The sequence below is a fragment of the Palaemon carinicauda genome, chromosome 3 (genome assembly GCF_036898095.1).
Source record: "Palaemon carinicauda isolate YSFRI2023 chromosome 3, ASM3689809v2, whole genome shotgun sequence".
NCBI lineage: Eukaryota > Metazoa > Arthropoda > Malacostraca > Decapoda > Palaemonidae > Palaemon > Palaemon carinicauda.
In genome coordinates, this window is record NC_090727.1 from 154,232,940 (window position 1) to 154,246,567 (window position 13,628).

Here is a 13,628-nt window from a genome sequence, read left to right on the forward strand (position 1 = left end):
CCGTATGTGACTTAAGTTCTATTGTAATGAGAAAATAGGATTAATATTGGTATCAGTTTTATCTAAGCTACAACCCTATTCGGAAAATCCGAATGCTATAAGTCCAAGGGCTCCAACAGGGTAAATATCCCAGTGAGGAAAGGAAAAAAGAAAACTTAGAATAGTATGCCCGAGTGTACCTTCAGGCAAGAGCACTCTAACCCAAGACAGTGGAAGACCATGGTATAGAGGCTATGGTACTATCCAAGACTAGAGAACAATGGTTTGATTTTGGAGTGTCCTCCTAGAAGAGCTGCTTACCATAGCTAAAGTCTCTTCTACCTTTACCAAGAAGATAGCAGCCTTTGAACAATTAAAGTGCAATAGTAAACCTCTTGAGTGAAGAAGAATTTTTTCAGTTATCTCAGTGTTGTCAGGTGTATGAGGAAGGAGAAGAATGTGTAATTAATATGCCAGACTATTCGGTTTATGTGTAGGCAAAGGAAAAATGAGCCGTAACCAGAGAGGGGTCTAATGCAGTACTATCTGGCCAGTCAAGGGACCCAATAACTCTCTTGTGGTAGTATTTCAGCAGGTGGCTGGTGCCTAGGCCAACCCACTACCTACTAGCTTTACAGTTTATATAACTAGAGGTAAAATTTTGATATTATAATACATGGTAAACTTCTGTTTGTTAACAGAAGATTGACAAAAATAATCTGCAGGTTGTTATAAGGTGATATTGTGGTACAGTAATTTGGTAACTAATTCAAATAGATTTCATAATTTTGAGAAACCTGGAGTTCATTGCTAAATGCTGTGTTGCAATGAACTGTCATGATATCTGATTTTGTGATGATCTGGATCCAGTGGTACATCTGTTTTTTAGGTATATGTGATGACATTCACTGTATGGGTCATATCTTGAAACAATTCTATGCTGCTCGCTCTTTGGTAAAAGACTGGTTTTATTTACCTTGCTGATAATTACGAATAGCATACTGTACAGTGTTATTCTTTTCTAATACTCAAGTAATAGATATATATCTTACTTTTCCAGCTGTGTATTATGCAACGTCTTATGGGTTTGTTCTCTGAAATACATACACACTTTAATTCATACTATTTCCAGATTTTTGTAATTAATACAACTTTTATTTCCTCTTGTTTGGAGATGCTACAATGTCCTCTCCACTCATGAACGATGTCAAAGGAGCAGTGGTCTTTACGCTGGTGTTTAACTTTTGACTATGGCTTATTGCCCTTCATTGGCGTATGTGCATCTTTTCGAAATATCATCGATTGTATCCGAGTTTTTCCATTTCATATTGCAATACTTTTGTTATAATGAATCTTATGCTCTTCCAAACTGTTCTTTAAATGCAATGTCATACCAATAAACTCATGGTTTTTTAATAATGGAGGTTTCAATTTTAAGAGAATTTTTTTTTCTTTCTGCTGTGAAGAATAGCACACTTTCTCATTTTACTTAGGTTCATTACTAACCAGAGATTGGGAGACCTATTGTATCCTTTTCTTGGAATTATTTTATTGTTAGCAATTTGTTTGCTGCATTTTCTACCACCTTATGTTAGTTTGCTTTTTCTCCTGTTACTTTGAGAGACAGGGAGAGAGAATGAATGCTTTCTTGGCAATCGAAATACGACAATTAATTATAGCTTCGAAGAGTAAGTGAAAGGAGAGGCATTCGATTAAGGTTTATATTCTGAATGCGGTTTTGCTGGTTTTCAACCAGTTAAAGAGACCAATCACATCTACCCTTAAATTTGTTAGTCTTGATGATATCGACACCTGAGGATAGCCATTTAGGTAAAATGCAATTTCTCCTAGATTGGAACAATGAAAGTTTGCTGGCAGTTGCAAAGAGATTGCTTAGCCTTTACAGAAATTAATTGGACTCTGAATTTCATCTTTTCTGTTACATTTCCACTTCGAAATTACTTGAAAGATCTGTTTTTGCTTGATTAGAAGACATTAAGCAAAAAATAACTATGAGATAGCAGTGACCAAGACCAAAGGAATGTTTGTAGTAAACCGTTGAGGATTTCCTACCGTGTGCCACCCAAGAGATGCTAGGTGGTACTTCCTCACACAGATTCTTTTTAGGAAATGTTAGAAGTTTTTAGAAAAGGTTATTTTCAATATTAAACTTACCCGATAATCATGTAGCTGTCAACTCTGTTGCCCGACAGAATTCTATGGAGGGATACGCCAGCTATCACAATACTAGAAGGGGGTGTTCTTACCAGCGCCACCTGTGGCCAGGTACTCAAGTACTTCTTGTTGACACCTCCTCAATTATTCCTCTGTCGTGCTTCCGGCAAGACGTTCTGGGATACGCTTATGTTCTTGGAGTATTTTCACGACTTTGGTGAAGTATTTCTCTTTGATTTCGGCTGTCGCTTTACTGGAAACTTCTATTTTAGCTTAGTTAGCTTTTGGAATTAATTTGATTAATTTTGGTGACGAAGAGAGTATGAACTCTCGTTCACCTTTCAATGGCCGACCCTTCCCTTAGACGGAAGTGTTGGTGTCTAAGAGAGTATAGACTCTCTTTCTTAATTTTGCTTAACAAAAGTTATAGATTTATTTTATATCTCTCCGCCTCTTATAGGCCTCTTCGATTAACTTCCTTTTATTATAAACTTATTAAAATTAATTTTTATATTTGTTTATATTCGACCTTCCTAATAGTAGGCGGTCTTTTCTTGGTACCGAAGTTAATTATCGTGAGCCCGTCATTTCGGTTTTACGTGTTAACATATTATGCTATTTTAAGGTCTTTGAAAGAATTTCTTTGATAGTCTCGTACTTTTTCAAAGTTGAACTAACGTTTTGTTTGTCTCGGCAGTTGTTGACGTTCAGAACGTTTCAACTTGCACTCTATCGTTACGATAGAGTAAGAATGTTCACGGTTTCACATTGCAGTAAGAGTAACCGTGTCTAGCGTTTTGTTCATTCTTTCTTAACTTAATGGTTTTGATCCTAATAAAGGAACTTTTCTTTTTGGGAAATATTTCAGTTTTTTCCTTTAACAATAATATGTTTTAACGATATATTTGATTGGGCTCTTCTCTCAGGTTCTAAGTCAAGAGAGAGAGAGAGAGAGAGATAGAGACGGAGGGAGAAAGAGGATAAACGTTTCCCTCAAGCCTGCCAGGCGTACGAGTAACGTCGTTATCGTTTTGCTCTTATCCCTAGTCTCTTTAGGGGAAGAAACTAAACGTTTCTAGAGTGATCTAGTGTTTAGTCTCTTTCCAGCCACTGAATTTTCTTTCATTAGATTTTTCTGTTACATTGTAATTCTGTTTTCGCAATTACTAACTTTTGAGAAGGATAGAATTGCGTGTTTCAGGTACAAACCACTTAAAGTTTCGAGTTCAGTGAAATAAGTGCAAACAGAAATCAAAGTGATAAGTGATTAGCGCAAAGTATGTCAGTGTTATGCGTGAGGGTACTTTTGTGCGCGCCAGTCGTCCTCCCAGTCCGGGACCTCTTGCAAGCTCCCAAGCCCAGGGGAGAAGCAATGTCGAAGGGCATAAGGGTTCGGCAGGCCTTGATCGGCGCACAGAAGTATCCTCGGTGGTTGTGGGCGTGTCTTACCGAGACCGTCACTCCCACCCGCAGACGATTGAGCCCTTATTTTGCTCGTCTGCAGAAGAGATTTAGAGGAGAAAATAAAGGCAGAGTTACGCTGGTCTCAGGTCTCAAGACCTCTTAAACGTAAAGTCCAGACCTATGCCAGACGTACGAAGTAAAGTTCAACAACCCGGATGCAGTCATTGGGTTAGCTCTGACTCTCCTCAGTCATCAGTTTGTCGGGCTGAGAGTGCGCCTACACTCCCCCCCCCTATGCTCGCTCCGCCTGATCGCAGTACCACCTGCCAGGCGTACGATGTTGTGGACTCTACTACAGTCCATGCAAGCACAGCTTTCGGACCTGATGCGTGAGTGTCGTGCTGAGAGTGTTGCACCTCCTCCTCCTCCTGCACCGGTGGTGCACCAACCGCCTGCACCCGTTCAGCCTGTGCTGCACCCGCCTGCACCGGTGGTGCACCAACCGGCTGCACCCGTTCAGCCTGTGCTGCACCCGCCTGCACTCGCTGCACCCAGTCGCAACACCATCTGCCAGGCGTACGATGTTGTGGACTCTACTACAGTCCATGCAAGCACAACTTTCGGACCTGTTGCGTGAGTGTCGGGCTGAGAGTGTTGCACCTCCACCTGCACCCTTTCAGCCTGTGCTCTACCCGCCTGCACTCGCTGCACCCAGTCGCAGCACCATATGCCAGGCGTACGATGTTGTGGACTCTACTACAGTCCATGCAAGCACAGCTTTCGGACCTGTTGTGTGAGTGTCGGGCTGAGAGTGTTGCACCTCCCCTGCACCCGTTCAGCCTGTGCTCAACCCGCCTGCACTCGCTGCACCCAGTCGCAGCACCATCTGCCAGGCGTACGATGTTGAACCTCTTTCTGTGTTCGCTGTTCCCAGTGTTGTTCAGCCTCAGCCTTCTTTAAGGCAACCTTCGGTTTGGGATCAGGAGGATTACCCCACTCTTCCTCCTCCTCCCCTGGCTGCTCCACCGGTGGTGCAACTCTCGGTGGAGGTACAACCTCTTCCACCTGTGAGTCAGTCTCCTCAGCTGCTGCACCGAGCTCAACCCGTGCACCCTGATCCTGCGCCTCAGACACCTCTGCTTGCGGGAACTTTACCTTGTTCTGCGCAACCTCGGTCTCTTCACGCTCCACTCATACCACAGGAACAGGAACTTTCTGCACCTTCCACTGTTGTTGTTCCAGCTCGTTCTGACTCTGCTGTTCAGCATACCTTACCTCCATTTTCAAACCATGGCAAAAATATGAATCATGAGTTATGAATGTAAGGTAAACATTATGTTGATTTTTAAACCCCATGCAAGCATGCATAAAGCACTCTAGCACTGGTCATGGAATTTCTGAGAAATGTTAAACGCCATGCACACGCTCTGCTTTCCTTACAGCAGGCTCTGCTTACAGCAGGCTCTGCTTACTACATGCTCAGCATTCAGCATGCTCTGCATTCAGCATGCGCTGCATACAACATGCTCTGCATACAGCATGCTCTGCATTCAGCATGCTCTGCATACAACATGCTCTACTTACAGCATGCTCTGCATACAGCATACTCTGCATTCATCATGCTCTGCATACCTTACCGCATGCTTCTCAACATATCTTGGGTTGTTGCCAACTCACTAGACTGTCAAGCAGTTTCATAACGTTGCCTTCTAGTCTGCTGCTTTTGCACCAGTGAACCCTCACTCAGAGAACTTAGCTTTTCTAGGATAAGGTCCCTGTAGATGAGAAAGTTCTTTTCTCCCTCCTTCTGATATTCCCTTGAGGACTCTGTCATTTGGAGGGAGCCTTTAGCTGCATAACCTCTTATGGACTTTTATTTAAGCATAACATGCTTACAGGGAAGGTAATGGTTCCTCTTCAGCCGCTAATCCCGTCTGTTACCACACCTGCTCCCATAGACCTTGAGCTGTGTTGCATGACATGCAGTCCAAGCTTAGTCCTTGTTAGAGGATTTTTGTTTACGGAGTCAATGTGTCACGGGGAAGACGTTCAACAACCAACAGAAGGGACTTGTTGTGACGCAGTGCGGCAACCTCAGCAACCCGTTAAGGAGTTGTCTGTACGACCCAGATAGTCTAGACAGATTCGGGTTGTCACTGTACTTCCTCGCTTGCCCATGATTGTCAGTTTACAGACTGTGCAGCAGTATCAGGATCTTGTGTCCGGCTCCGTCAGACGACTGGCTTTTAAGAGCTCCCACAAGTCGTCGCTGTCTGGAGATTTTCAAATGGACTATGGATCTGACCAAGGAACTGGGCCTCCTGGTCAATTTTGAGGAGTCTCAGCTCGTTCCATCCCAGACCATTGTTTCCTTGGGTATGGATCTTCAGAGTCGAGCTTTTCGGACTTGTCCGTCGGCCCCAAGGATCTTCCAAGCCCTAGAATGCATCCAGAGCATGCTGAGAAGGAACCGATGCTTAGTCAGGCAGGGGATGAGTCTAACAGGGACTCTTTCATCGCTGGCCCTGTTCATCGAGTTAGGGAGACTCCACCTCCGCCCCCTTCAGTATCATCTAGCTGCTCACTGGATAAAGGACATGACGCTAGAGACGGGCTCAGTTCCTGTTTCCGAAGAGATGAGGTCTACTCTAACGTGGTGGAAGAACAGCATTCTTCTCAAGGAAGGTCTACCTTTGGCTGTTCAGACCCCCGACCACCGTCTCTTCTCGGACGCATCGGACACGGGCTGGGGTGAGACACTGGACGGACAGGAATGCTCGGGAACATGGAATCAGGAGCAAAGGACACTTCACATCTATTGCAAGGAGTTGTTGGCAGTTCATCTGGCCTTGATAAACTTCAAGTCCCTCCAGCTTAACAAGGTGGTGGAGGTGAACTCCGACTACACCACAGCCTTGGCTTACATCTCCAAGCAGAGAGGGACTCATTCGAGGAAGTTGTTCAAGATCGCAAGGGACCTCCTCATTTGGTCAAAGATCGAAAGCTCACGCTGGTAACGAGGCTCATTCAGGGCGATATGAATGTCATGGCAGATCGCCTCAGCCGTAAGGGTCAGGTCTTCCCCACAGAGTGGACCCTTCACAAGAATGTTTGCAGCAGACTTTGGGCCCTGTGGGGTCTGCCAACCATAGTTCTATTCGCTACCTCGATGACCAAGAAGCTCCTCTTGTATTGTTCTCCGATTCCAGACCCAGCAGCAGTTCGCGTGGATGCCTTTCTGCTGGATTGGTCCCATCTCAACCTGTATGCATTCCCGCCGTTCAAGATTGTCAACAGGGTACTTCAGAAGTTCGCCTCTCACAAAGGGACACGGTTGACGTTGGTTGCTCCCCTCTGACCCGCGAGAGAAGGGTTCACCGAGGTACTGCAATGGCTGGTCGACGTTCCCAGGACTCTTCCTCCTAGAGTGGACCTTCTGCGTCAACCTCACGTAAAGAAGGTACACCCAAACCTCCACGCTCTTCGTCTGACTGCCTTCAGACTATCGAAAGTCTCTCAAGAACTAGAGGCTTTTCGAAGGAGGCAGCCAGAACGATTGCCAGAGCAAGGACGACATCCACTCTCAGAGTCTATCAGTCTTAATGGGAAGTCTTCCGAAGCTGGTGCAAGGCCAATGCAGTTTTCCTCAACCAGTACCACTGTAACCCAGATTGCTGACTTCCTGTTACATCTAAGGAACGTAAAATCCCTATCAGCTCCTACGATCAAGGGTTACAGAAGTATGTTGGCAGCGGTTTTCCGCCACAGAGGCTTGGATCTTTCCTCCAACAAAGATCTACAGGACCTCCTTAGGTCTTTTGAGATCTCAAAGGAACGTCGGTTGTCCACTCCAGGCTGGAATCTAGACGTGGTCCTAAGGTTCCTAATGTCATCAGGATTTGAACCGTTCCAATCAGCCTCTTTTAAGGACCTCACATTAGAAACTCTTTTCCTCGTGTGCTTAGCAACAGGTAAAAGAGTAAGTGAGATCCACGCCTTCAGCAGGAACATAGGTTTCACATCTGAAACGGCTACATGTTCCTTGCGGCTCGGTTTTTTTTTGGCTAAAACGAGCTTCCTTCCCGTCCTTGCCCTAAGTCGTTCGAGATCCCAAGCCTGTCCAACATGGTGGGGAACGAACTAGAGAGAGTACTTTGCCCTGTTAGAGCTCTTAAGTACTATTTAAGAAGGTCAAAACCATTACGAGGACAATCAGAAGCCTTATGGTGTGCTAATTCTCATCTGAAGGAAGAAGACCTTGCTTTGCTGAAGGTAAGGACACATGAAGTGAGAGCTGTGGCTACTTCAGTGGCCTTCAAACAGAACCGTTCTCTGCAGAGTGTTATGGATGCAACCTATTGGAGAAGCAAGTCAGTGTTCGCATCATTCTATCTCAAAGATGTCCAGTCTCTTTACGAGTACTGCTACACCCTGGGTCCATTCGTAGCAACGAATGCAGTAGTAGGCGAGGGCTCAGCCACTACATTCCCATAATTCCATAACTTTTTAACCTTTCTCTTGAATACTTTTTATGGGTTGTTCGGTCGGCTAAGAAGCCTTCCACATCCTTGTTGATTTGGCGGGTGGTCAATTCTTTCTTGAGAAGCGCCGAGGTTAAAGGTTGTGATGAGGTCCTTTAGTATGGGTTGCAGCCCTGTATACTTTAGCACCTTTGGGTTGATTCAGCCTCCAAGAGGAACGCTGCGCTCAGTAAGGAAGACGAACTTAAAAAAGAGACAGAGTAACGGTTCAATTCGACTTCCTTACCAGGTACTTATTATTTCATTGTTATTTGAGATAACTGTTATATGAAATATGGGATACTTAGCTATCCTTTAATCTTGTACACTGGTTTTCACCCACCCCCCTGGGTGTGAATCAGCTACATGATTATCGGGTAAGTTTAATATTGAAAAATGTTATTTTCATTAGTAAAATAAATTTTTGAATATACTTACCCGATAATCATGATTTAATTGACCCTCCCTTCCTCCCCATAGAGAACCAGTGGGACCGAGGAATAATTGAGGAGGTGTCAACAAGAAGTACTTGAGTACCTGGCCACAGGTGGCGCTGGTAAGAACACCCCCTTCTAGTATTGTGATAGCTGGCGTATCCCTCCATAGAATTCTGTCGGGCAACAGAGTTGACAGCTACATGATTATCGGGTAAGTATATTCAAAAATTTATTTTACTAATGAAAATAACATCTTTATAGTATAAGGCAAAATTTACATATTTTGTGTGAATAATACTACTTCATTTCAAGAAAATGTGTTTGGCGATTTGATCTTTCTTTTAATTTGGATTTAATCCTTGAATATTTCTGATTCTCCCAAATCTAATACAATTTTCAAATACATTTTCTGGCCTCGTCCCATCGAAGGATTCTATGATTGATGATAGATGCACTGACTTTGACTAAAGGGAACATTAAACAGATTAGTAGGCCTTGTTTTGCACCAGTTTTTTCTTTGCTAGACCCTTACCTGAGGAAGATGAAACCATCGCTTTGCTTTTTATTTTGCTGTTCCAGGACTTTCTAAATAGCTGAGTTTTAGGAGAATGTTATTTTCTCTCCTCTAATAGTACTTAAAAACATTAGGAAAATCGTAGAATGTGTATATCAACATGCTGCCATTCTTTTCTCATACCGTGCCAGATAAGCACGTTCCTCTTTAGAATTGTTGGATCACATGCACGTTATACACTGATTGTATTGCATCACTCTTAATTTACTTCAAGTTTATGTCTTGAGGCCAAGTATCCTAGAGATGAAAACATATAATATCCACCTTTACCTGGTTACGGTATACGATTTTGCTAGATTATGTTTAAGTATCAATTGTATGTTTGAAGAAACTCTTTTCCTCTGATCTGAGACCTGCATTGTTTTGTAAACATTTCCAAGCTTATCTCCTGGCTAGTACAGTGTTACGCGTTCGCCTAGCATTCGCATGGCAGTAAGTCGATCCCAGCCCGGGACCGTGAGTTTAAGCTGTTTACGTGGGAGGCCACTGCTGTGCTTGGGAAGCACAGTGGGGGTGTTGGGCTTGCCCAGCTGACGTTCTGGTGAGCATTTGATGATACTGGAACTGAAACCAGACATCTTCACCTTTACCACACCATGGTGGGACCTTTCTCATCATCAGTCGATTCCCTGATGATTTTCTCTGAAGCATTTAAAGAGTGAGAATAAGTCTCCAGTAAATGACAGAAGAGAACCAGTTGACGTTCTGGTGAGCATCTGATGATACTGTAATGGAACTGAAACCAGACATCTTTACCTTCAGCATACCATTGTGACCTTTCTCATCATTCCATTCCCTAATGGTTTTCTCTGAAGCATTTAAAGATTGCAGGGTAATACAAAAAGGAGAATAAGTCTCCAGTAAATGACAGAAGAAAACATTTCACTTTTCTTCTGGGTTTATCTTTCCTTATCCCTTGTCTCTACTTTTTGTAGCGGTCGTGTCTGGGCAGTATCGGGACGTGAGGATGTTTCCAATTATCCAAGCATATTGTAGAAAATAGATTTTTTAAATGGGTAATTTATAGCGGGGGGTAAAACTTGGCTGAACAAGCCACTCGTCCGTAGTTGCTTTCTTTTATAATTCAAGCTTTATAGTTTCCCCTTTGGAAATAGAGCTCTAAACTATTTTAATCCCTATTGTTTGAGTATTGCTGTTCTGTATTTTACCTTTTGATCTCATTTTTCGATTAAAAATAATAGAATTTTAAGGACCTCCAGTAAATTGATTGTAATGTAAAAGGCACCTGTAGCTTTGATTTTGTATACTTTTAAGTATTAAACTGGTAGTGGATTCATCCAGAAAACTCACTAAATAATTGAAGGTGATCATTGTAAGATTTTTAATTTTGTATACAAAAATGTAGTAATGTCTCTCTTTATCTGATAAAAACTCAATGAGTCATTGTTTTTTCTGCAACATGAGCACGAAAAGTCAAGGTAACAAGATAAGAATCATTGGTAATTAGGATACAAAACATAATACAGTATCGGCCACCGATTTAATCCCGGTGCTAGAGGTGAAAAAGACTTTAATGAGGTGCCATGAAAAGTTCAGGGTATATCATTGGGTATAAGATCATAATGAGTGATTTCCAGCTGACCTATGTATAATGCTCTTCTATACTTTAAGCATTTCCAGGTATCCGTGAAGGACTTCCAAAGCAGATGGAGAATGAATTTGTCTTTTTGTCATTCCTTTTCCAGGAGTTGTGCTGAACATAAAAGTTTGGGACAAGAGGCCAAAAAGAACTTGTACCCAGACTAGCACGCCGTTTGCAGCTAAAAAGAATCAACACTGAGTTTGCAAGAGTGTTATCTGCTATTTCCAGGTCACGAACCCATGCACACGAAACAGCCGTGTGTCACCCCTGCGTGGCGCATTTTGACTGTTCGGCCCTGCATGGTCGAATGATCGGGTACATAGCAGGCTCTTGTAGTTTATTAAGCTTCTAGGTCCTTAGACTCGTTCATCCATCCTCTCCTGATCCTTTGCATCCTTATTTATGTCCCCAGACTGGAGACTAACAGGATTTAAATCAGACATATTCGAAATTGAATTTATTTTTCATATGAAATGGGAACAATATGCTGGTTTAGAGCTTTTCATTCGATGTATATCGAAACGTCAGGCTGTTGGTCGATTTTGACTGCTGTCTAAAGTGTATTATGGTTTTCATTTAGTTGTTTTGGAAGTGGAAGAAGTTCACAATTAATAAAAAACAAAATTACAGTGTTGAGCAAAATGGCTAATTCTATTAAAGAATATTTGCTCAGTTGTACTCTCATATGGAAAAGAAATTTTTAATTTGGTAAACTGAGATTATTCAACAAAGCTCAGAAGGAAAATTTCATATTAAAAAAATCTAGTCGAATTTAACGTCGAAATTTTATAGTCTTTCTAACTACCTCTGTTTGGACGCATTTTCTCCGTGTTTACATCAAAATTTGGTCTATGTAATGCAGACGACAAAAATATTTGCGAATTCACCTTTTCTATTTTCCAAGTTTTCAGTCGACGCATTATTGGTCTCTGCTGATTTCCAGTCTGAATTGTTCCTCTTGATTATAATGATATATAAAGTCAATTTTGTTTATAAATTGTTACGAGATTAGAACGTAGAAAGCTCCAAGTTCTTAACCAGATATGTTTCTTTTGAAAACTTATTTTAAAAACATTAAAAAGTTGTTCCATGAGTATGTCAAACTGATCCCCCTCCCGAACACCAGCGTGTGAAAATGAAAAAGACGAGTCGGTTGACTGTGTAGAAGTTTTTAAGTGATTGTTTCCGTCAAGTATGGATTGACTCTGGTTTGGGGGTTGTTGTAAAAACCCCAGATTTTGGGGAGGGCTGCCCCCCTCCCCCCCAGATGGTTGAGATGTGAAGACATGATGTAAACGATGTTAAACCTCACATTACAGCGACTGTCTAAGTGTGACAGGTCGGACGGGTGATCCGATTCAAGCACCAGGTTAGTACACTGATCCAGCGTTCCTATTGGCTGTGGCTGGGAGGAGATGTTCCGGGGAACTATATATATATATATTGTATCATGCAGAATTATTTTTTCAGTTACCTCCCCTGTGTCACTGAGGTATAACGATGACCATAACATAAGTTTATTTTTTGACTGTCAGTGTGTATTATATAAAGATGTGTATATGCACATTCAGTTTATGTGTATATACACCTTTGAATGCGTTTGGAGATGGATACATTGCACAAGTGTGGTTTTTAAATTTTTTTTGGATGTTAATTATACGTGTGTACAGTAGTTTTTTTGTTTATTTTTGATGATGAATATGTGCACAAGTGACAAAACCATATTGATAATATATTTTTTTTTCTGACTCATATTGATATGAATTGATTTATTTTCAGATATCCCATAACTTTATACTTGCATCTCGATCATTCATATCATGTTTCAAATGGTCAGAAAACCTCACCAGTCACAATCAAAAATTCATTTTACTGTTTTCGCAAAGTGTTCCTTTCGATAATCTGTTATCCACGACGGGCTTCAAACTCCCTCGTACTCATTGCGTCACCTTTTTTTCGCCAGGCTTTTCTGTGTGATTTTTACATGGAGGATCCCAGCGAAGAAATACCCCAGTACTTAGGCTGTTCGTACATACTGCCGTCGAATATGAAGGAGAACTACGGCGTGGTTACGTTGCCTATCACTTCGGCAAAACATATTCCCGTCGGACAGCTCACCGGTAGGTTTCTATCAACGTTAGGTGATTGGAAGTACAAATGTATTCATATTCCCACAATTTTAACATATTTTTTATTGATTGATGTACTCTCGCCTCGTGATAAATTGATAGAGATAGTCAAGCCTTATTCAAAAGGAAATTTTGAGTCTTGTGACAATTTCATTGAAAGTTTTAATATCACTTTTTATGTTGTTTCTATCAACATAGGGTGACTGGAAGTACAAATGTGGTATTCATATTCTCACAATTTTATTTTCACATTTTCTTATTGATTGACTGATGCACTTACGACCCAACCATTAATTCACAGTTTTAGTCAACGGTGCAAATTATGGGGCATGAAGTTGAACTCTAACAAAACTCAAAGTATGATTGTAAGAAGGTCAAGGACAGCAGCTTACAACTTAACATATCCTCTCTTGGAAATTAATATTTTTTTTTCCTTTTTATGATCGGGAACTTTTACAATTTATCCAAAGCTGAGAGTTGAGAGAAACTCCTGTGGTACTTGGAGTTAAATCACAGATTATGATCAGAATAGGAGAATCTTCCATCTTTCAATCACCATAAGCAAATCAAGTCAATCCGAGTTAGGAAATGAACTGCACCATACCCGTCTTTTTCCCCGACAGTCCATTACATGGTCGTGTATCCAATGGAGTTCGGCGGGGACATGAGCGTGTCTTACGCAAGGCACTGGAAGGACAACTGGAAAGGACTGGAAGTGGGTCATCGAGGAGCAGGAAATTCTTATCATACAGAACCGAAAAGGTACTTCGTTTGTATTTCATTTCTTTAAGTGTTGATAATTCAGGT

At 41.9% G+C, this 13,628-nt stretch overlaps 1 protein-coding gene across 4 annotated transcripts in view; it reads left to right on the forward strand.

Annotated features, from left to right (window-relative positions):
- Positions 1 to 13,628, forward strand: part of LOC137638695 (glycerophosphocholine phosphodiesterase GPCPD1) — a 73,827-nt gene that overhangs the window by 43,652 nt on the left and 16,547 nt on the right. For all 4 annotated transcript variants that reach the window (XM_068371008.1, XM_068371011.1, XM_068371009.1 and 1 more), the window contains exons 8-9: positions 12,656 to 12,812; positions 13,445 to 13,583. In XM_068371008.1, coding sequence (XP_068227109.1) covers positions 12,656 to 12,812; positions 13,445 to 13,583 — 296 coding nt within the window. The remainder of the gene's footprint in view (positions 1 to 12,655; positions 12,813 to 13,444; positions 13,584 to 13,628) is intronic.